This window comes from Adiantum capillus-veneris, chromosome 18, assembly GCF_014529385.1.
Source record: "Adiantum capillus-veneris isolate H3 chromosome 18, ASM1452938v2, whole genome shotgun sequence".
NCBI classification, from domain to species: domain Eukaryota; kingdom Viridiplantae; phylum Streptophyta; class Polypodiopsida; order Polypodiales; family Pteridaceae; genus Adiantum; species Adiantum capillus-veneris.
The window spans coordinates 30682293-30707781 of record NC_140948.1 but is presented as its reverse complement, the minus strand read 5'-3'; the positions used below and the strand labels follow the sequence as shown (position 1 = coordinate 30707781).

At 40.4% G+C, this 25489-nt stretch overlaps 1 protein-coding gene and 1 pseudogene across 1 annotated transcript; one reads left to right on the top strand and one right to left on the bottom strand.

Annotated features, from left to right (window-relative positions):
• Positions 1–19889: 19889 nt before the first annotated feature.
• LOC147435424 (chlorophyll a-b binding protein CP24 10B, chloroplastic-like) lies at positions 19890–20964 on the top strand (annotated as a pseudogene).
• A 3544-nt stretch (positions 20965–24508) lies between these two features.
• LOC147435423 (uncharacterized) lies at positions 24509–25000 on the bottom strand (the record flags this gene model as incomplete). Its single annotated transcript, XM_086487729.1, has 2 exons — positions 24509–24759; positions 24916–25000. Coding segments are annotated over 2 exons (336 nt in total), but the record flags the coding sequence as incomplete, so codon positions are not given.
• Positions 25001–25489: the final 489 nt, after the last annotated feature.

The following is a 25489-nucleotide window of genomic DNA, read 5'->3' as shown; positions in this document are numbered from 1 at the left end:
TAAGCCGAGTATAAGGATCAGTTAAATTTGTAATGGGATGTGTGGGATCAACCTGAGCCAGGTTCTAAAAGCTCAAAAGTTGATTCGAACCGGGTATCGACCGCATTGGTTTTTTAGTTGGTATACATAATGAGACTTGATATTTTTGGACTTGACCTTGATTTAAGGTAAATAATATATCTCTCTCTCTATACACTCAATAGTGTATTTCTTTAAAAGCTTCTCTGTTGTGTCGGGCTGCCTGCAACACGCTACTTCCTGCGCTAGGGTTGAGGTGGCAGGTGAGTGTAGTAGCAAATGCTGGGGTGAGTTGATCAAGATCAAACCGGATCTTCAGTTGGGATAATCCCGGAGTATCTGGCCCGTATGGGCGCTGTCTAATGCTGTAGCTGGTCCGAGTTAGTGGCGGATCTCCTCCCGATATGCTTCAGCAAAGTATAAATGCCCCTTAAAAAAGTGAGTACTCTTGCTCACTTAGCATCGTGCTGTATTCACTTGTGTGCATTCTATACTGTGAGGGTTAGAAGATATTTTCTACTGTGTGCTCAATCATGCCGAAAAAGAATGGGAAGGAGATTGTGGATGCTTCGTCGTCTCCTAATCTACAGGTTAAACAAATTTTCTGTCTTGCTCTAGGGAATTTCTATAAATATTGTGTAGCTTTGCTGAGACTATTTTGAGAAAGTTTAAAAAAAAACCAGTTAATTTGTTTCCGGATACTGAACTTTCGTGTGTAAAAGGTGTAAGACGAGATATAAGATTGGCCTGCTTTGGGATTGATGCAAGTTATGGTTTTTCTTTGACTTATGTAGTATGGGTCCGTGAAATCAGTGCAAGAGGAAATAAAAAAATGGTTTTGTATGCTATATCTTTTTTGGAGGGGATTAGTCTGACACTGTCGGCTATGGAATAATATGACTTGAGCATGTCTAATGGCATGATCATGGAGTGGACTACATTGGAAAAGGTAAAGTTAGCGGGGATTATGCAATTGTTTGATGAATGTCTAGCTGGTCTTTACATAGAGCCAAAAATTCACAAATATCTAAAAAAATAAGCTAAAAATAGTGTGCATGTAATGTTGGAGACCTTTGTCTGCTGTAATACTAAGGAGTTGGAGTACATTTTGTACATGTGCTGACCTCAGACTGAATAAAATCAGAATACTGGTACCGAATTTTTGGAATGAAGAGACTCTGAATAAATGAAAGGCCATATTGGATACTGACCTTTCTTGTATCAAACTGAAAATATCTCTTACTATAGAGACTGGCAATTGTTATTTTGAAGCTATGCTGAAAAAAAGTTTTGAATGGCCTTGAAAAACCAGTAATATGGGTTTTTAAAAAAATGGAAAGTTGTTCCGGAAAGTGTTCTTACAGGTTTATGGGAGTAATTTTAGTGGGAGTACATGTCTGTGGGACAGATAGGATATTGTAACCCTCTTTGACTAATGGTGTTTGTGTTTTCGTTAAAAAAAAAAAAGATATATAACCTGGTTCGGGAAACTGACTCTTACTGTTAAGGGAAGAAGTGTGAATGGCTCAGTTAAACTAAGAACTACCTAGTTTTTTTTGAATGATGGTGGTAATATGTCTGGTTGCCGTAAAAAGTGCTGTAAAACTGGTTTTCTAAGGAATAAACTATATTTTAAAAAAAAAGAAAAATGGGGAGACTGCCAGGTATAAGGGAGTTTGACTGCTGAGGTAAGAGGATTGTATGGTACTTAAAGGAAAGGAATTGTATATATGGGTGATGATATTATGTTCTGTTAAAAAAACTACTCAATAGATATAATGTACTCTTGAAAGGGATACTGCAAAAAAAACCAGAAATTCACAAAAAAATGAGCCGTAATTATCTTATAAAGTTGAAAAGATATTTTGGCTTATTGTAACACTACTTTGCTGAGGTCCTTTTGGTAAGAGGACAGTCCCTTGACTGATTCACTTTCTAAGTTCTGGTACCTATTCTATTGAATTAGCTCTGTAGATTATTCTGAGGGCACTTAATACAGGTTTCGGAAATGGTGTCCTGGCGTTTGATATTTGGTTGGTAGTAAGTAGTATCTCATAACCACGTGTAGGAGAAAATTTTGGTTTTGCAAATTGACTTAACTGGTTTTACCACATTACATCACCTACTAGTAAGATCAAATTGTTTTTTAGAGCAGATGCCTATCTCACTGAATCGGCTAAAAACTATTTTGTATTTACTTAGTACTAGCTTTTGATATGTTGCTCTTTCTCTAATTCTTGATAAAGCTGAGAGTGGCAACACATACTAGGTTGATTAAGAGAGGCAACACATACCGGATTGTCTATAGAGCTAAAGAGTGGTAACACATACCGGATTAATCTGGTTGCAAAGCTACTTGATCTTTTTTTCATCTCATACTATGAAGTTTTGTGATATCAGTGTTCGGTGACTTACCATTACTTCAACATAGTGACTGAGGTCTGAAGGTCTTGGTTGGTTTGAACCTTGAGAGGTAGGGGAAGAAACCTACCAGTCAGAAACCTTTTGGATATGTAAAATGCAGGATTGAAGGATTGCTTGCGGAAGACGTTACCTACCTCCAAAGGATGAAGTGTGTAATAGGGTTTTCTCACATTGCTTGTTTACAAGCAAAATTTTGGATTTCTTTACTCCCCAAGCTGTCTTTTCAGAATGTTTTGGACATATTTTTGGGTCGAATTTATTACTAAAGGATGTCATGATTGGTTGGAAATACTCGCCACCCATTAAGAATATATTTTATTCCAATGAGTTTCTCCATAATAATGAGTTACCTATCTGCTCTTGTCATCAAAATTCTGTAAAAACTTCACTGATTTTGGTTTACACGTTTGTACATCTAACTTAGAAATCGTCTCGGATCCTCATGTAAGGAGTCTCTTGAGTAATGGCTTGAATCATATTCCTCCTTTTCCACTAAATTCTCAATGTGCCTTATCATCACTACTTGAATGCCTGGCCGACTTGGCCTTCAAACTCCAACTGGAGGAGGAAGTTCACTTCCAACTTACATCAACACTCAAAATTATTTTTGGAAAAAGATCAGTCTTTTGCCACAAATGTGGCTAAGCACTGATACTGGCTTACGCCAAAAATAAAGACCTCTATCTATGATATGAAAAAGAAATGGCTCATTATTGGCCTAGATAAAGCATCAAACACTGCATCCTTTATATGTAAAAAATTGGCATTTGAGGCAGCCAGTTCAAGACTTAATAGTAATGACTTTCTTAAACTTGATAACTCTCCACTTTGCGTAGCTACAACATTAAACAATGAATTATCAGGACTCGGTTATTATCCTGAATCTCTGAAAATTCTTGTACTCTTCCCAACATACAAAATTCATAAGCATAAATTCAGATGGATTTCTGACGCTTCAAAAAGCTTGTTCTCCTGTGTTACGAATGATATCACCCACTGCTTAAACTTTGTCCTACTAGAAATCGAAAATATTTGTGCCATCAAACACAGAGATATAAAGAGATTCAGAAATGTAGATTATTATCCTTTTTGGGTCATAAAAAACACAGCTGAGGTATTTATTAACCTCCCAGAAAGCATCTACTCTATCTTCACGTCTGACATAACTAAATGCTATGAAAGTATCCCTTTAGATGGGCCATTTGGGCTTTTTTATACCTTATCGTGTCTTATAAAGATTGCCTTTGCCCACAGAAAGGAACTTGGGTAAACTTGCATCTCACAAAAAGGGAATAAAGGATGGGTAAAAAAATCGAATAAATCTGCACCTTTCATCTTTAAAGAGGAAGATCTATATAAGTATATCTTTTGGCTACTGAGTAACAGCTGTATCCAATTAGGTAATACCTGCTACAAACAAACTCTAGGGATACCAATGGGTTTTGCATGCTCTCCAATTATGTGTAATCTTTATCTCTGTTACTTCGAGTATCATTGGCTCCTTAAAATATTAACTAAACCTGCAAGTAATTCATTACTCACACACTTTGCACATTCATTCAGATTTATGGATGACCTTTGTAGCATCAACAACCCCATATTTGAGACTACACTTAAAGATATTTATCCACCTTGCTTAAGTATTGAACCTACATTCTCTGAGAGAGTACTATGGCAGGATAAATGGATCGTTTCTAGAACACACTTTCTGAATATTGAGTTTACTTTAATTTCCCCATTTTTGGGAAACTTTTATACTCATTTTTTTTGGAAAAGAGAAAAGCTTAAGCTTATGTCCTCTGAATTTACGAGGAAAAAAAGCAATAGACCATACAAAAATTCTCTACACACTTGTCTAGGAATGGTTTTTTATAATGTATGCCTCTTCCGACTGTTTTAGAGCATATGAAGAGATAGATACTTTGATTACCAAGTTCATTAAGAATGGCTTTACAAAAAAAGACCTGGTTGCATACATCTGCAACTCCTTAGAAAAACACAACTGGACCTACCTTAAATTTGACTTACAAAATCTGATTAGTCTACTTAAATCAGACTGAATCTAACCTCAGCATAACCTGGTGCATAATTATACAAATACTTCTTGAGGTTGTAGGCCCCTATTCTATGGGGTCTACTACCTCATAGGATTTGGTGCCTGGGAATGGGTGGGCACACACACACACACACACACACACAAAATAGCATGAGGTCTTTCATCTGACTCTTCTATTACATGGGACAAAAAGAAGCAAGGCTGATAAGTATTTTGGGAGCACCTCATCTACATCTCTATTAAACCGCCCATTACATGATCACACAAACAGCTATCGCAGTAAAAGCAGGTGTTTGGATGCTCTGCTAAAGGCAAGATATGAGTCGCCAAGACTAACCCATACTCTCGAGTGCGTGGAGTACAGTTAAAATACCCTCTTAATTGATGACCATAACTACGATACAAAAAGATCTTATGAAGTGGAAGGAATTGGGCTAGCAGGTATAACCGCTCTGAAAAACCTGGCTTCATTGAATGTTCTAGGTAATAATACTGTGGCCCTAGGCCCACAGCCTCAGTAACCATCGCTAATCTGATATTGTTCCTAAAATGCTCGCGACCCCAAAGGGTTACACGAGTCACTCGATTTTGGTATGACCACCATTTAGTCTGGGAAACAAAGGTTCCTAATTGCGGGAATAGATGTAGTTCATAACGGAGTAAAGTAGCTCTCCGAGTAGAGTCACCTGATTGATAAAGGTGTGCTGTTGCTATGGAAAAAACTAGTTCTCGGTTGTAGGCCATTTTTTTGGTTAACACAACTGAGGAGCAAATATATGGATATGTACATTACTTGAGTACTATTACTCCTTACTATTACCTTGGACGTGTTTATGTATAAGTGTCATCTGGCTTTTATAGACCCACATTTTGACTTTGAGTCGGAATTGGAAGTAATAATTAATCACAAAAAAGTGTTGTTGCTATGTAGTGTATCGTACACTGTTAAGATCCTTGCTGGTATAATGTACCCTAGTGGATGGTGGCATGACTTAAGCCAAGTATAAGGATCAGTTGAATTTGTAATGGGATGTGTGGGATCAACCTGAGCCAGGTTCTAAAAGCTCGAAAGTTGATCCAAACTGGGTATCGACCGCATTGGTTTTTTTAGTTGGTATACATAATGAGACTTGATATTTTTGGACTTGACCTTGCTTTAAGGTAAATAATATATCTCTCTCTCTATACACTCAGTAGTGTATTTCTTTAAAAGCTTCTCTGTTGTGTCGGGCTGCATGCAACACGCTACTGCCTGCGCTAGGGTTGAGGTGGCAGGTGAGTGTAGTAGCAAATGCTGGGGTGAGTTGATCCAGATCAAACCGGATCTTCAGCTGGGATAATCCCGAAGTATCTGGCCCGTATGGGCGCCGTCTAATGCTGTAGCTGGTCCGAGTCAGTGGCGGATCTCCTCCTGATTTTCTTCAGCAAAGTATAAATGCCGCTTAAAAAAGTGAGTACTCTTGCTCACTTAGCATCGTACTGTATTCACTTGTGCGCATTCTATACTGTGAGGGTTTGAAGATATTTTCTACTGTGTGCTCAATCATGCCGAAAAAGAATGGGAAGGAGATTGTGGATGCTTCGTCGTCTCCTAATCTACAGGTTAAACAAATTTTTTGTCTTGCTCTAGGGAATTTCTATAAATACTGTGTAGCTTTGCTGAGACTGTTTTGAGAAAGTTAAAAAAAAAACCAGTTAATTCGTTTCCGGATACTGAACTTTCGTGTGTAAAAGGTGTAAGAGGAGATATAAGATTGGCCTGCTTTGGGATTGATGCAAGTTATGGTTTTTCTTTGACTTATGTAGTATGGGTCCGTGAAATCAGTGGAAGAGGAAATAAAAAACTGGTTTTGTATGCTATATCTTTTTTGGAGGGGATTAGTCTGACACTGTCGGCTATGGAATAATATGACTTGTGCATGTCTAATGGCATGATTATGGAGTGGACTGCATTGGAAAAGGTAAAGTTAGCGGGGATTATTCAATTGTTTGATGAATGTCTAGCTGGTCTTTACATAGAGCGAGAAATTCACAAATATCTATGTTGACCGCTGGGTCAACAACACGACATAACTCAAGTTTCGTACCAAAGTCTTATCTTTTGCGAGTTATGAAATGCTGCGGATTATGGCTATAAACGTCATTTGTAATGAGTAGTTATTCTAGTTTCGGAAGCCGGGGTGCAATGGCACTTCCAGATTGTAAATACAAAACCATTTGACCCTTTCAACCCCATTTTTGGTTAAACCTAAGGTAGCCTTAGTATATAAGGTACCTAGGTCATTTTGTAAAAAGACTTTTATCATAATCAAAACTTAGCACTGCCGTCTACTATGTGTGTGAGAGAAAGAGAGTGAGCGTGAGCTTCATCCTCTCGCTACGCCCGGCTCGCTCAACACATTGGAGATCCGACTGCACCATTGCTGTAGGCTCGAGGAGAGCTACGCGACAACGCCAAGCATTCCACGCGAGACGAAGCGCACACGCCGACGCATCTACGAGCTATTTGTGGCCGTAAGTGTATCAAACGATGTCTGTTTTTTGCGTGCTAGTAGTCTATAGAATCGTGGCGACATAAGCTACGCATAGGTACTCATAAATTTCAGTTTCGGGCACTTTCAAATTTCAGCTCTGTCATCCTATGCGTTTTCCGCAGATGGGTTTAGAGTGAGGATTTTGAGTGTAGAAGCTTAGGGACAGGTGTATCCTAGTGAGGGGATGGTGTTCCTTAAGTTTCGTAGGAATTTGGCATGATTAGGTGAGTTACCTTCCGTATGTGTGTATGTGGCTAGGTGGTGTAGTTGAGAGCAGCGAGGTTCTTGATTGTGGTTTAGTTGGCCTTCCAGAGTGTTGTATGTGTAGGATGGTCTCAGCTTGACAAGCTAAAGAGATTTCCTCCGTGTGCCTATCATGTCATCTGTGTCCTTGATTGATATTATGTTGATCTAGGTAGTGTTTGCATGCACTTCATGGGTGTGCGAGTCGCTCCCGTCCAACATTGGCGCCGTTGCCGGGGACACAAGGACCTAAGTAGGTTTCCTACTAACACTCATGTGATGGTTGCTTGATTTAGTTTCGACTAAAGAAAGCGTTTTTCTTAAGTGGATCCGGAAGAGGATATTCCGTGATCAAGTGGATAGCCAGGAAGCGTGTGTCTTGCCGAGAGTCTGCGACTAGATAGGTTTAGTTAGGATCTGTGGATTAGAGTAGTTGTTGGTGGTCAAGTGATTTGTGAGGTGATAAAAGCGTTTACTAGTCCGTGTGTGGCAGTGAATCGTTTTTCTACTCATAGATGCAAAGCCCCATATGATTTGTAGGAGTAGCTTTAGGTAAGTGATCCGATTCTGATCTAGAGCTATTCAACACTGAATTATTTGCTAAAGTGCTTGATTGCATTTGAAATCACAAAAAAGTGTGCTTTTGAGGGTAAAAATGCATTAAACAAGCTTTTGTGGATATTTTTGTATGACTGACTGATGTTGTGCATATAAAAGAGCATTTGCAAGGGTTTTGTGAAGAAAACCTGCAATTCTGTAAACATAGACATCCTATGCGTAGGATGTCTCAAGGGGGTTCTGGAGACCAAATTTGAAAATTTTGACTGCACCAGTGTGTTCAGAAGGGGGGATTTACCTTAAGTATACATTGAAACACTCATTTTGACCAACTCTTGACACCCAAAAGACCAAAGACGGAGTGTCAAAAACGCGAAAACAAAAAACTTAAGATTTTGAGCACATTTTTGCATAAAAACTGCTAGGAATGCTTGAAAAGTAGTGCTCAAGACTTGGGGAGGCCTGTGGATGATTTCTGCCAAAAATTTCATTAGTAGACATCCTACGCGTAGGATGTCTCCAGGGCACTTTTGGCAGGAAATTTTGAAATTTTGAGGTTACCAGTGGGTTCAGAGGGTAGGTTTTACCCTAGTAACATATTGACTTGGGTGTTTTTCCCTATTTTTGTTGACCAAAAGCCAAAAGGCGAAGTCAGAAAATGTAAAATTTCAGCAAAGGCTTAATTGAGTGATTTTTGCATGTTTTTGCAATTGTGAAGTATACTTGCACTTGCTGAGAGCATAAGGAAGCATCAGGGACACTTCAGTCTCAAAAAATCAGCAGTAGACATCCTACGCGTAGGATGTCTACAGGGTGATCTGGGCATTTTTTTGAAATTCTTAGTTGACCAGTGTGTTCAGAAGGTAGGTTTTACCCTATTTTCACCTGGAAAGTGAAAATTTGACCAAATTTTGACAGATCAAAGCCAAAAGACGAGAATTGCCAGACATCCTACCCAAATTGTGCCCAAGGCATAATTTTTGAGACCAAACCATAGGGTGACTTCAAAGGCATGTTCTAAATGTTGTATTGAGTGCATGTGATAAATTTCATCTCATTTGGGTCAGTGAAAGGGAAGATTGAGCGGACTTTAGCATTTTGACCGAAAAAGGAAAGAACAGCTAGTTTTAGGGTCTTTTGACATCCAAATTAAAATCTAAGCATAGCATTGGGTTACTGACATCAAGGGGAAGATATGGGACAAGTCTGGGGTCAAACAGACCAAAAAGACATCCTACACGTAGGATGTCTTCTGTGTGATTTTGGACTCTAAACGAAATTCTGAGCATACCACAGTGATCAGCACCTTAAGGAGAGTCAGTGGTTCAAATTTGGGGCAATTCTGAGCAGTAAAACATCCTACGCGTAGGATATCTAAGGCATGATTTAGAGGCCAAATTCAAACTGTGTACATAGCAGGGTGTTGTATAGCCTTAGGCAAGCCTCCTAGTCAATTTTGGTCCAATTTGGAGTTGATTTGACTTGGGAATTCATCAAAATAGACATCAGGCTTTTGGAGCAGATTCTTGAGCATTTGACCAACCTATAGGTGTCAGAATCAAAAAGTTAAAATAGCTGTGAGTTTAGCACATCAATGGAAAGCTACAGTGTAAGTTTGGACAAAATCTGAGTAGTTAGACATCCTGCGCGTAGGATGTCTCCAGCTTGATTTAGGACTCCAAACCAACCTATGAGTACACCATTGTGATCAGCAAATCAAGGAGAAGCTGGGGTGAAAATTTCAAGTCATTCTGAGCAAAAAGACATCCTACGCGTAGGATGTCTCAAGGCCATTTTTTAGGTCCAAATGAAATTCTGAGCATACCATTGTGTTGCTGTACTTAGGGGAGGCTTTGGACCAAATTTTGTCAAATTCTGAGCATATAGACATCCTACGCGTAGGATGTCTCCAGGCCAGTTTTAGGGTCCAACTGTACTTTTGACCATACAGAAGTGTTCACAGTGTCACAAAGATCCCAAATCTTTTTTCAAAATTGAATTTGGACTCATTTTGACCAGTCTAAACTACATTTCACTGTTTTGGCCATAACCTTCACAAACGGTATCGGATTGGAAAAGTTTTTATATCAAAACGTAGCCTAAGAGCGGCTCTACAGATCTTAGAGAAAAACCTGAACTAAATGCATGCCGACGGCAACCATTTAGTTCAACTTTGAAAAAAACGTCGTTTGAGGCCTCAAAATACATCCGCAAGTTAGGGGTGTCTAAAAGCGACAATTTGCGAGAATTGTGACGAAACGGTTGCGGTTTTGGACATAGTTTCGACTTTTCCCTAACCAAAGAACCTGAACACAGTGGACTAAGTATACTTGAACCAAGCAAAAGCTCTTAAGCCCATAAATCATGTCTACCCTAGATTCAAACGTAGCTTATACAAGCTTGGAGATCCCGACGATAGAGGAATATCCTCCCACAATGGATCTTCCAAACTTGCAGTTGATAAAGACCCATCTTGTTGAGAGAGTTTGGATGATTGGTCATGAGAGTGAAGGACTATATAGATACATTGACGACAATGAGGTCAATCTTTATAGGTGCTCAGATCCATACCTAGAAGAGATAACGGATTACAATCTCTTATATGTCTACACATACGGAGTCGACTGTCAATGGAGATCTATAGTTGTCGACAAGTATGGACGAGAATACAGAGTTGTAGAAAGCACAAATCCATAGACTGTACTAGAAAGAGGTGGATATTTGGTCAATGAAGGACCACAAATGCCTCCACCAAACACGAGAATTCCTATAGGAATTCCAAGAAGAGAGCCACTAGGATTCCCTTCAAGAGCGATAACGAGAGAAGGATTGGGAGAGTCTCTGGTTAGACTTGTAGACAATCAACGAGTTAGACCATCCCAAGTCCAGAAATGGGTAAACAGAAAATACTCCGGAGATAAAGATCCGAGAGATCATGTAACGGCTTTTAGAAGAGTGATTAGAGCAGAGGAAGTTTCAGATTTTGCGACACAGTTTGCGGGATTTGGATTGACTCTAGAAGATGATGCAGCTACATGGTTCGACTTGGTGGAAAAATGGGATTTTGAGACCCTAGATGAGCTGTTTGAGGAGTTTATTGCAGAATTTTCGCCAAAAGGCATTGCTCACAACACGGTCTCGCAAATCTATATATTCAAACAGAAAGAGAATGAATCAGTACGCAGAGCATCATTACGGCTCAAGAGATATGTTAAGCTCTGTCCGAGAGCGGAATTACCTACGCAAGCACGACTGATGCTGATCTTTATCCAGGGAATGAGAGATGAGGGCCTTCAGAAGGATCTGCATATGATAAGGAGGATGACGCTAAACGAGTTGATCAAAGAGGCTCTTTATCTAGTGGATAACTGTGAGGCATACAAAGAAAAGGACTTAAAGAGTCAAGGAGATGACACATCCTCTCAGCACAGTGTTTCACAGATAAGTGAGTCCATTGCCAAGCCAACGGCACCTATTGATCATGAAAAGATTATCGACGACTTGGTCAAGAGGTTGATTCCTCTTGTAAGGTCTGATTCGGGAGAGCCGAAGTGGTGTGAAATTGAGAGAAAATGGACGAACCATACGGAGGAAGAGTGCTATTATAGCATGGAAAATGCTAGGGAAAGGTGTGTACAACCTGTTCCAGAAGCACCTACTCCACCTAGATACATTACAGGGAATGCGCCAAGACCAGTAGGAGTTTTAAGGCCACAGCTTGTCTTAGGACAACAACCTTCACTGCTACCAGGTGCTAGAATGCAGGTAGACATGAGATACATGCCAATGATGGAAGCATCAAATAAACCAACGCCAGTATCAGCTACAATGTGGTATAGCAACCAAAGTGAGTATTACCCTTTGGAGGAACAAAATGTGACAGAAACACATGGAGTGGTGAGGCCGGTACAACCTCCACCTCCTGGGTTTTAGTCAAAAGAAAGAAGGTATGAAATGGACGAAAGGACATTGCGATTCATTGCAAATAGCGGCTTATCTAGGTCAAAGCTTGCTTATAGCCAAGAGGAAATGCTAAAAGAATCTCCTCAACCAGAGACAAATTGTCACAAAAGTCGTGACAACCACTTGGTCAAACAATGTCCTCATACGGAGATCACTGAAGTAAATGCCTATTGTCTTGAGTGTGGCATCACTAACTCGATACCCGATTGCCCGAAAAAACCAAACCAAATCAGGAAAATCACGACAAATGTATCAGGGATTGTTCAGCTACCTAGTAGCTCAGAAAATGAAAATGTCGTACCAGTTCAAGTGGTTACGAGAGCACAAGCTCAAAAGAAATCTGATGAGAATCCAGAGACAAAGAACACGGAAAGTGACACGAGTCCAAAGACAGATGATGGACCAAAGACAGGACCAAAGACAGACGCACCTAGTCAGAAAACCAAAAGCAAACGAAATAGTTGGAAAGCTAGAAAGACTAGGATGAAAGCACGCAGGGAACGAGAGAAAAAATCCCTAGCGGAGAAGCTTACCGAAGCTGAGGAGAAGATAAAACAACATGAGGAAAAGGAGGCACCTTCTCTTACACAGATGGTTAAACCTCTAGAAGAACCACCCACGGATGAGAAACCGAGAAGTTCTAGTTCAAGAGGATCTGTGTTGGTAAAAAAGGTTAATGAGACATAAGATGCCGTCTTGAAAGCCTATGATGTGAGGCTCAAAAACAACCAAACCCAAGAACACAGGTGGATGACATATCCCTATGTGGAACTAGAAAAGCAAAGGTTTGAAATGTGCAAGAAAATGATTCAAACAGCCCAAGCTTTACTAGAACCACTAGTTGCAAAACCCGAGGATGTGATCCGTGTCATGCGTACACAAGTAATCCCACCAAACCAGGAACTAAAAGAGCCAGATTCTAGTCATGAGCACAGACCAAACCTCAAAGACCCAGCATTAGAACCAAGGATAGTACTGAATACCACGGATAACTCTTCCTAGGGATTTCACCAAGCTATACCTGAGGATTGTAAAGAGATAGATGGTCTTGACGAATTGTGGAAACAAGTCAGAGAGGCCAATGAAGCCGATGACCTAAGAAGACGAGTAGACAAGACTGGTGATGAATGAGGAGTGTTTCTACCACCAATAGAGGAATTTGAGACTGGATCTCAAATGAATCTAGACGTGCAATCGTGTTGGGACGACAAGGGATCTGTACAATCTATGGATAGTCAACCCCATTCGCTAAGAACACTACCGTCCTACATGGGACAGTACGAGACCAAGTCTGATGTGGTTGCAGTCCCATCACAAAGATTGTCTCCCAACAAGGCCATCGATTCAAAGGGGCTAGTAGATATTCTATCTACCCCAATCACCTTTGCAATAATGTTAGCCGAGTTGCTCAGAATAAGACCAAACATGTGGGCTAATGTGGGTAAATGTATAGAGAAATTTGGTGTAAAAACCCCAATGACTCAAATCGAGGAACGCATCAAAGAGCTTGAAATGCCTCAACTAAATACTAGGCCAGTGCCATTAAACAAGGTAGGCGAGTATTATGAGGGAGAAGAGGGAAACACCACCCTTCCTGTGGAATTCAATAATGTAAAAACCATGGCAATCCTTGACAGTGGAGCTGGTGTGGCCATTGCAACCAAAGAGGTTTGGAAAAAATGGGGAAAACCTGCCTTGATATCCACACGAATGACCCTGCATCTTGCAGACGGACACAAGGAAAAGCCCCTAGGACTGCTAGAAAAAGTACTTGTTACTTCTTGTGGCATTGAATATGAACACACTTTTGCTGTTGTTGACTTTGGCAAGAAGAACAACTATGACATCATTCTGGGAAGACCATTCATGCGACAATTGAAAATGGTCCAAGATTGGGGTTATGACCATATATACCTGAGACATATGGAAACCATAACAAAGGTAAACTTGAGGGACCATAGCTATAGGGATGTGACAAGAACACCGGTTGAGGACTTTGATTCCGCCACAGTAGCAGGATCAGAACTTCCAGCTTGGTTAGGTAAGCCTAAAGAACTGTGGATGTGTGGAGCTTCACAATGTGATAGCTTGAAACGTGAGGAATGTATCCTAGAGCGTGTTATAGAGGATAAGGACTATATCCCAGAACCATCTCCTGAAGAAGAGTAAGAGCCTTTTGGATGGGAACACATCTTGGCTACTCTGGACATGTGCGCCGTGGAGGATGCTCCCACAACAAAGTTTTGTGATGAAAATGGCTATGATGTTGTTCCTTATTTTGTAGTGAGTGTAATCCAGGAAAACGAAGAGAACCAGACATCAACAAGCTCTCGAAATAAGGATCAAACAAAGAAATGTGGAGAATCAAAAGATGAAGAAGACGACGAGTTCTATGACTCTGTAGAACACTTCGAGCTTCAAGAAGATCAACGGCCCAGGAATCAATGTCATCGCTATACGAATAAAGTGCATCAAAAGTGGATTCCAAAGTCCTCGGTGAAGACACATCCATCACAAGCATCCTCATACATGGATCCTAATAAGGATGCAAAGACTCAGCTAGGAGGAATACGACCAGAGCAACGAGCTAACAATGCTCTAATCAATGGGCTAGAAAAGTCCTCCAAGAAACTACCACCCACGAGCAAACAGACAGCAACTTTCCACTACCAGCCAAAAAATCAAGGGAAAGTACAAGAAGTCAACCTTGCTGAGGATAGTAGCAATAGTGATGAATTTTATGACATCCCCTATCATCAACTCAGGCCATCACTATCACCAACCCCTTTAGCAACAACAACTATGACAGGTCAAAAGAACAGGACAACAAGCCAAAGCCAAAAAGCTCGACAAATCTGGATACCAAAAAGCCAGATCGCCAAAAACAAATATGGATCAAGAAGACAAAGATCTCTAATGACAAATCACAAGATCCAACACCAAAACAAAAACAAGGAAAGCGTGCACGAACGGGTAAGAATATCACAAAGTCGCACGCTTTCACAACTCAGGTTTGGGCTCCAAAGAAGTTGATTCAAGCAGAAAAAAGTCAGGAATTCATTTGGATTCCAAAACTACGACATTATCAATTTTCAAAGCCTAAATCCCGTCCTCAACCAAGCGTACAAGGGCTGAAGCAAAGACCACTGTCGACTCACACAACAAAAAGGTGGATCCCAAAGAGGTCTCTTCAAACACAAACGAAGCACGGGCAAGTATGGGTTCCCAAACGAGCGTCAGCAAAACAGCCAATAATCGCAAAGAAATGGGTCCCAAAGAAGAACAACCAAACTGCTGTCAGTGCATCGCCGCTTGAATTCTTACAATTCTTCCTACGATTATAGTACAGTTAGAAGAGAGCAAGTCGCTTCAATCAAGCAACGATACAGGAGCTTCAAAGACCATTACATTGCTTAGAATATGAAGCCTCGCCAACAAATGCCAATAAGCAAATTGCTTATACCCACATCTTGCACAACATAAATCTTTTCCATGCATTGACTGTGTATGCATAATAGGGCTACATTACAAGGCCTGCATAGGCACAACTTTTAATTGCCCAAGCACAACACATACCCTTTGCGATACCCTGTCGTAAAGGATGACTCCAAATAGGAAGGGGGGAGGCATTATGAATGCGGACCTAACATTATGACTATTAGAGGGCAATGTTTTGTGAGATGCATTGAATTTTTGCGTTTTATTGTGATAATTTTTTGACGAAATTTAGAGTATATGCCCTCATAGTAGTGTTACAGAGGAGTATGGGGACAAAATCCATATATGAGCCCCTAGGGACATGTGTATAGTGTACATAGCATTTAAATTTCTACTTGAATGATTTTTCTTTTGTTGAGTTGTTTTAAGATTTTATTTGTTTATTATTAAGAAAAAATTAAAAAATCCATAATCCACATGAAGAAAAGACTGACGAGAGGCCTGAGCACTACAAAGAAATGAAGGTACAGGAAAACGATGAAACTTCACGAAGTATGTCTCAGCAACCACTACAACAGCGGAAGAACTTGTCACAAAGTAGTGTCATCATGCAACCAACAAGTCATACAAGTCAGAGTCGAGTAGCTAAGCCACAAAATGAGTGAGGTGTTAGTCCCAAATCTTCAAATAATATTCTCTGTGGTCTAAGCATCTTAGCTATTCTAGGTACTGCTCAAGCTGGAAGAGTTGAGCATATTTACGTTGTGTCGCTCATGCTGGTATAGGTGAGCAAAAGAGTCGAAGTCTAAGTATTTAAGTCTGGTGAAGTGAAGGAGAAGGTCCAAAAGACACTCACGTACTGAGCACAGTGAGATACAAGTGGAGAAACTTCTACATCGAAAACCCTTCTTGGAAAGGTGGAAGCTATTGAGACATCTTTTGATGTCACATGTGCTACATTTATTTCTCAAAACACCCATCATCTCCTTCTTTCACATTGCATGATTTTGGTGACAAATTTCTCATATGCATATAGAGTGTCCCATAATTGGCACTTGCATCAGGCACTCTTTCTGTGTTTCACCCAAGCACTCACCTTTCATGAACATGTACTTCACATTCAACTGCTCAACTCCAATAAGAGCGTATACCAAAGGCATCTTTTTCCCACCGGGTTTTTTCCCTTTGGTCATCCAGGTTTTAGACCCTAATCTAAAGACACCTATCACCATCCTCTTGTACATATTCCTTCTACATCAACAATAAGGAAATGCTACTCAAATCAATCGACAAATGAATTGGAGCACCAATTTCAGATCATAGCATACTTCTCCTCAATGGCGAGTCGAAGAATGGCCTAGAATGAAAAAGCTGCAGACAACACTAACAACATGATTGCACAGGAACAAAGAATTCCTCAATGAAGAAGAGCAGACATAAAAGTAATTAGAGGATCTCAAAAGATGAATGGTTATGATGATAGATGTCCGCTCTAATGGATCATAGTTCTTGTTGTGGTTCGACAAAGTTACAAGCAGTGCAACAGATGAAGAGAAAACGACAGCAAAGACCACATCGCCATTGACAATCAGGTCATGTCGGGGACGACATGAACGCAGAAGGGGGGAATGTTGACCGCTGGGTCAACAACACGACATAACTCAAGTTTCGTACCAAAGTCTTATCTTTTACGAGTTATGAAATGATGCGGATTATGGCTATAAACGTCATTTGTAATGAGTTGTTATTCTAGTTTCAGAAGCCGGGGTGCAATGGCACTTCCAGATTGTAAATACAAAGCCATTTGACCCTTTCAACCCCATTTTTGGTTAAACCTAAGGTAGCCTTAGTATATAAGGTACCTAGGTCATTTTGTAAAAAGACTTTTATCATAATCAAAACTCAGCGTTGCCGTCTACTGTGTGTGAGAGAGAAAGAGAGTGAGCGTGAGCTTCATCATCTCGCTACGCCCGGCTCGCTCAACACATTGGAGATCCGACTGCACCATTGCTGTAGGCTCGAGGAGAGCTACGCGACAACGCCAAGCATTCCACGCGAGACGAAGCGCACATGTCGATGCATCTACGAGCTATTTGTGGCCGTAAGTGTATCAAACGATGTCTGTTTTCTGCGTGCTAGTAGTCTGTAGAATCGTGGCGACATAAGCTACGCATAGGTACTCATAAATTTCAGTTTCGGGCACTTTCAAATTTCAGCTCTGCCATCCTACGTGTTTTCCGCAGATGGGTTTAGAGTGAGGATTTTGAGTGTAGAAGCTTAGGGACACGTGTTTCCTAGTGAGGGGATGGTGTTCCTTAAGTTTCGTAGAAATCTGGCATGATTAGGTGAGTTACCTTCCGTATGTGTGTATGTGGCTAGGTGGTGTAGTTGAGAGCAGTGAGGTTCTTGATTGTGGTTTAGTTGGCCTTCCAGAGTGTTGTATCTGTAGGATGGTCTCAGCCTGACAAGCTAAAGAGATTTCCTCCGTGTGCCTATCGTGTCATCTGTGTCCTTGATTGATATTATGTTGATCTAGGTAGTGTTTGCATGCACTTCATGGGTGTGTGAGTCTCTCCCGTCCAACAATCTAAAAAAATAAGCTAAAAATAGTGTGCATGTAATGTTGGAGTCCTTTGTCTGGTATAATACTAAGGAGTCGGAGTACATTTTGTACATGTGCTGACCTCAGGCTGAATAAAATCAGAATACTGGTACCGAATTTTTGGAATGAAGAGACTCTAAATAAATGAAAGGCTGTTTTCAGATTCGCTGACCATATTGGATACTGACCTTTCTTGTGTCAAACTGAAAATATCTCTTACTCTAGAGACTGGCAATTGTTATTTTGAATCTATGCTGAAAAAAAGTTTTGAAAGGCCTTGAAAAACCAGTAATATGGGTTTTTTTTTAAATGGAAAATTGTTCCGGAAACTGTTCTTACAGGTTTATGGGAGTAATTTTAGTGGGAGTACATGTATGCTATGGGACAGATAGGATATTGTTACCCTCTTTGACTAATGGTCTTTGTTTTCATAAAATAAACAAAAAAATAGATATATAACCTGGTTCTGGAAACTAACTCTTACTGTTAAGGGAAGAGGTGTGAATGGCTCAGTTAAACTAAGAACTACCTAGTTTTTTTTGAATGATGGTGGTAATATGTCTGGTTGCCGTAAAAAGTACTGTAAAATTGGTTTTCTGAGGAATAACTGTATTTTAAAAAAAAAGAAAAATGGGGAGACTGCCAAGTATAAGGGAGTTTGACTGCTGAGGTAAGAGGATTGTATGGTACTTAAAGGAAAAGAATTGTATATATGGGTGATGATGTTATGTTCTGTTAAAAAACTACTCAATAGATATAATATACTCTTGAAAGGGATACTGCAAAAAAAACCAGAAATTCACAAAAAAATGAGCCGTAATTATCCTATAAAGTTGAAAAGATATTTTGGCTTATTGTAATACTACTTTGCTGAGGTCCTTTTGGTAAGAGGACAGTCCCTTGACTGATTCACTTTCTAAGTTCTGGTACCTATTCTATTGAATCAACTCTGTAGATTATTCTGAGGGCACTTAATACAGGTTTCGGAAATGGTGTCCTGGCGTCTGATATTTGGTTGGTAGTAAGTAGTATCTCATAACCACGTGTAGGAGAAAATTTTGGTTTTGCAAATTGACTTAACTGGTTTACCACATTACATCACCTACTAGTAAGATCGAATTGTTTTTTAGAGCAGATGCCTACCTCACTGAATCGGCTAAAAACTATTTTGTATTTACTTGGTACTAGCTTCTGATATGTTGCTCTTTCTCTAATTCTTGATAAAGCTGAGAGTGGCAACACATACTAGGTTGATTAAGAGAGACAACACATACCGGATTGTCTATAGAGCTAAAGAGTGGTAACACATACCGGATTAATCTGGTTGCAAAGTTACTTGATCTTTTTTTCATCTCATACTATGAAGTTTTGTGATATCAGTGTTCGGTGACTTACCATTACTTCAACATAGTGACTTAGGTCTGAAGGTCTTGGTTGGTTTGAACCTCGACTATTCAATAGAATGTGCTTGTCATCATCTGCTGGCTTCCTAATTTCACTCAAGTATAAATTAACTGATTCGTACCTAACATCTTGCAGTATATACAAAAAAGCTTCTAGAAGTTGGTTTTTAAGGCCTTGGTATTATAAGGAAAGTCATATAATTCCCTTTAACTTATCTTTGCTGGTTAATCTTTTGTCGTATCTTTCTCGGACAAGGTCTGAGTCCGATCTAAGTACTGACTCATCTAGGGATTTATGATATATATTTAAAAAAACAATTTATATCTGGCTTGGGCTACAGTATGTCAGACATGACATGATAAGCATAAATATTTCTTGAGAAATAATGTTTTTTTAATAAAAATAAAAAAAATAAAAAAGGGGAGTGAGCTCATGTTTATAAATTTGGAAATTCTGACATACATAGATGCTTTATGAGTGTTCACTTTCCTGTATTAGATTGGCAAAAATGCCAAAGAAATGTTTTTTCAAATATAAACAATATACTAGTTAAGAACTATGTGTTTTTTTAAGGTGACATGGATAACAACTGGGATGCCCTGCATCACCTGCGTACAGTCACGTGCTAACGAATAGTTTTCTTGTGTCTATGGGTGCAGGTGAGGGCTACCTTCCTTGAGTAAAATGTCTAGTTCTTAACAAATGGTGGATCTCTTAGTGTGACGCAAATTTTCCCGGACTTTGGGTTTATGGATCCTTGAGCTGTATCTTGTTATCTTCATTACCTTGTACAAAATTTATTTTTAACTGCAAATAAATTATTGTGCAAAGCCACTGTACTTTTCTAGAATTGTTAGTCTGTGAACAGTTAGTGTTCGTTTGCGTATATATATATATATAGATTTAAAACTGCTACATACACACACACACACACACACACACACACACACACACACACACACACACACACACACACACACACACACACACACACACACACACACAGATGCCCATGTGTGTGTGTGTGTGTGTGTGTGTGTGTGTGTGTGTGTGTGTGTGTGTGTGTGTGTGTGTGTGTGTGTGTGTGTGTGTGTGTGTGTGTGTGTGTGTGTGTGTGTGTGTGTGTGTGTGTGTGAGAGAGAGAGAGAGAGAGAGAGAGAGGAGTTTACTTGTAGGTGAGAGAGTGAGGAAAGGTAGTTGGCAATCTTGCTTCTATGTATAGCTGTTTTGTGGCCATGTAGCAAGCTCTTCATCCATCTTATCTTTGCATAGTGTCGCCCTATGGTTGTCTTCTTCAATCAGCATCCTTTTTCTTGAAGTCTTGCCCCTCCCTCTCCTTCACCCCCTCTAATGATTTTTACCTTATTTACATGGTCACCAAGAAGGTCTTGCCTGATCCTTTGGAAAGATGTCGTGGCTTTTTGGGATTAAGGGAGGTGGCAACCTTGTCGATCTAGAATGGCTTGATGGATTGCTTTTCAATGACTATGGCTTTAATCCCCTGTAGCTTGGAAAGGATACAACTACCAACGAAGGTGGAAATCTTTGTGGGGCAAGTATGGAGCGTAGTCCCCTAGTTCCAAGTTGGAGCTCAAGCTAGAGCAGCTGCTCCATTCTCTTTTGGAAAGTTGTTTGGTACTCAACTATTGTTGATGCGATGGTTTAAGAGCATGAGATGGGTTGACTTCTTTGACGCCGGTACCCAATCTTTGCTTGGGTTTTAGTTTGCTCGAAAAATCTTGCTCGGGCTATAATAAGACTCTATCCACCCGACCTAGCAGTAAGTACACATCCTATGGTTTTGAGGATTGTTAATTTGACATTCAAGATTGAGGAAGCACTAATAGAAGAATGTATGGATTCTAAATTGGCTAATCATGACTACATGCTATAGAAGTTGGTTAATGGTATTAAGGAGAAGATGACATACATGGTGCAAAAGGATGAGCATATGTATTCAAGGTATGATGCAAAGAAAGGTGAGCCATGTTATGACATTTAAATGGTCAATGTCTCCTCTTTGGTGGTTTCAACCATAGACATGCATGCGAACATTATTAGGATAAAGCATGAAGCTATAAGTGTAGATTCTCAAAGGATACATGCTTGATGGCAAAGGCAATGATCTAGATGTTGAAATGCATAAAGAGTACAATCAAAGTCTAGATACGGTTCTTGTGATGCAGGATGCCATGCACACTTGCATACAAAGCAACAAATGGATGAAGTGAAGCAAGAAAGACTCTTGGTAGCTTGGTTTGATGATGGGTGTTCTTGTCATGTTGAGGCACATAATAATCTTGCATGGTGCTTAGAGTTTTCATGTAGTACCATGTTTTCTATCCAAAATATATCCATGTTGTTGATCCATCATGTTATGATGCAAACTATGAGGAGACTAGTACATCAAATGTGTTTTTTAGATGGTCATAAGCGATGGGATTTTGGTGGATAGTGGATATCATTTATTGGTCCTTGGATATTGTTGAGAATGAATGCTTCAATAGACATGGGGGTTGGCAAACTATGTTGTGCACATTTTGGACACCCCATTTTATGTAAATTTTTACATATGGACATGAAATAGTGTGTCAAAAGGTTATGTGGAATTTAAAGTTTTGGGATTTTTAGATTGCACTAGCAAGCACATGTCCATGTAGTGCAAGTCACTTGACTAGCACCAGCTGTCAAGTTACTGTGAGGTCTTGCTAGTGAGTTTTTGTTAGTATGACTATACAACTTAAGATCTTATAAAATCTCAAAACATTTCAGACAATATAAAAAATTGTAGGTCTTGGATCTTTGTGGCTTCCTCATGCTTTTTGATGCAATTTTTTGTCCTCGACTAGCCTTCTTTGTGTGTAGTCATGCCATGGTAGCCTGCTGTTCGCGATAATTTTGCACATAGTGACACATAGAATTATGTCTTCAAAAATTTTGTTTCATAAATTTCAGATGATTTTGGAGACTTGAAATTATAACTTTTGGAGTTTTGGTTTGGGAGATACAATCTTTTTCTTGCAAGAAACAGGATATGGTAGCCCGCATGCAGTTTGGTGTATGGTAAGTTGTGAAGGTTTACATGTTTTGTGGTGTATTTACACTTTAAAATGGTGGTTTTGAAGAGAGTATTGGTAAAGAGGTAAGATCTTTTCCAATTTCATGCGAGGGCAAATGCTTCCTAGTTTCCATGGTGATTTGTTGGGTGGGCGTGTGCTTGTAAATTCCCAAGGGATCTTTTGCCTTTGAGGTGGTTTTGTGGAAGTTAGGCAAACTAGATATGAAAAAACTCTCATCATTTTGTGAAGAGCACAAGTGATGAAAGCGTACTTACGTGGGTGCACGCACAGTGAGGGTTCATAGAAGAGACACTGTGTGAATGCAATGCTACCCTCAAAATGAAGGAGACTCCTTATTCTTTTAGGTATAGAAGAATAAGGTCAATGAACATGGTCAATCGTAATGCTAGTGGATAGCCAGATCCGAGGGGCATCCGCCCTCGTGGTAAGGCACATTTGCCTTTACCCCAACATACATCCACGTGACCCCAAATGTGCTGATGAGTGGGTCCTACTAGATACCATGTAAAAGAACCTTTCAACTTAAGTCTAGTGGCTTGCTCAGTCCATCTGCATACAACTTTGTTGGTTCTAGTGATAGGTGAGCATGTCCATGCTAGAGCTTGTTAGAAGCTTGCATGCATATCTTGCACATACTCCATAATGTCTTACATATCTCTACTATGCATCATGCTAGTGTCAATCATCATACAATTGAAAATTCTTGCTAAAAATGCTCCCTCCAAGTGCTAGGTTGGGTCTTGATGCTAATAGGCCATACCGGAGATGCCTAAAATGTTGACAACCTAGGCTATCCTAGCCACATCAGTGCTATTTTCATCCTTTGCTTCATCATGTGAATACTCATGTATAGATTGTGTCATCGTCAACACCAAGGATGGTCACTTGTCATCCATAGGAGGGTATATATATCCTAGCATTACCATATCAACCACTAGCATATTAAAGAATTCCATGTCGTCCATCTTTGTCTATGTGTTTAGGGAGCAGACCCACTTTACCTCTGTTTGCACAGACTCTAAAAACCCATGTTGTGTCTTACTAGAGTAGTGTAGCTCTATCTCTATCTCTATAGAGTCCGTTGTTGGCATGTCTTGGACAACCAAATTTTTTGTTTATTGAGCTTACTAGAGCTCACTCATGAATGAAAGATGTCTCATCTCTCGCTCATCATATGTCAGTATCATTGTCGAGACTGTACCGTCCTGAGCATGAGAAATGTATAGTGGGTAGCCAACGAAGTCTTGAACATGAGAAATGTATAGTGGGTAGACAACAAAGTCCTAGTTGCTCTCACAATCACTAGGCTACGTATTTACATGCGAAAGAATGCTCTCCAAATAGCACCTAGCACCCATTGTCTCTCAACTGTCTCACTAAGATGAAACTCTGTGTTATCTTAGAAACATAACACACATGTCATATCATATAGGATGCACTACTGATGGGCAATGAAAAGAATACATATCTTGCAATGTGGGACAAGAGAATCTCAAAGTCTGCTTGGAAAGAGTTTGTGAATGTCCAAAAGCATTTCCTTACAAACTTTCTCCAAGTTAAGACAAAAACACCATATATGCTCCTACTTCTTGAGTCAAGACCTCTTCCAATTGAAATTATGGGCATGGAAAGGGTTGTGGATACATGATAAAGATGAGTCAAAACCCCTCACATCAACTTCCTTCAATTGCATGGGAAGCAAGCAAAAAGGTGGCAATGTATTATGGCATGAGAGGAATCCGATGGCTCACGCTTCCATATATTACACCACCCATATTTCCCCCAACTACAAAACCATGTTCTTTACTGAAAGAGGAAACCGTACTCACCCTTACACGCTTGAGCCTATTCCCTTCTCAGTGATATGCACTATCACAACTGTTCAACTTAGCTCCCACTCCCTCCGATGTTAGATAGGGCGTTGGGGCAATGGAGAAGAGTCAAATCAATCGTGCACATTCTGCTCACTGCAAGTTTGAGAGTCTGAGTACCACACACTTCTAGAGTGTTCATCTTTTGGTCACATCCAAAGTTGCTTCCCTTACATTTTTGTCATGACTTAGACCTACACACTCTTCTCTTTGAGCCACAGTGTGGGCTTTCCATTGCGACTCTCATCACCACAAATTTGGAGCATCGCTCATTGTCCACACATATACTACATCAAATGTAGCTTTGGTCCCATAGATCATATTTGATCTTTGAGGATGATACTAAGATCTCTCTCTCTCTTTCTCTCTCTCTCTCTCTCTCTCTCTCTCTCTCTCTCTCTCTCTCTCTCTCTCTCTCTCTCTCTCTCTCTCTCTCTCTCTCTCTCTCTCTCTCTCTCTCTCTCTCTCTCTCTCTCTCTCTCTCTCTCTCTCTCTCCGTACTTGTAGCTCTCCCCCGTTCCCACCCCCTGCCTTATCCCATTTCCCCTAGTCCCCCGTTCCCACCCCTCTCACCCCATACCCACCCCTTGCCCCCTGTCTCACCCCCTTTCCCCTTACCCCCATTCACACCCCCGTCACTCCCCGCCCCCTTTCCCCTTACCCTCGTACCCCCATCCCCCCCCCCCCCCCCCCCCCCCCCCCAAACCCCCACATAGGCCCTCACCGTCTCTCTCTCTCTCTCTCTCTCTCTCTCTCTCTCTCTCTCTCTCTCTCTCTCTCTCTCTCTCTCTCTCTCTCTCTCTCTCTCTCTCTCTCTCTCTCTCTCTCTCTCACCCCCCCAATTCCTATCTTTCACACGCACGTGCGCGCGCGCACACACACACACAATGGTACTATAGGTATTCTTGTTGTAATCAAATACAAACCCCCCCACCCAAGCCCCCTTTTTGCCTATCCCCCCCAACTTTGGTCTAGCACAGAATTTGCTGGGTCACTTAGTGATACTACTCAAAATATGCCATTACCTTATAAAGACCATGGGGCCTAGCCCTTGAGTAATAAACTAGGATGTTAAATTAAGTTTCCCCTGGCGTGTCGAGAGTGATTTAGTTCTCTGTCCTCATTACACTGTGAAGGCAGCTCTATGGATCTCCCCATTCATGGGTATCTGTGTGCCATTTGATGCTACCACACACTCAGAAAGGAAGGCGGCTCGACTCACTCATTACTCCCGCTCAGAGGACTAGCAGTCCACCCTCCTTCCACTATTTAAACAGGTGAGGGTGCACCTTTGCCCC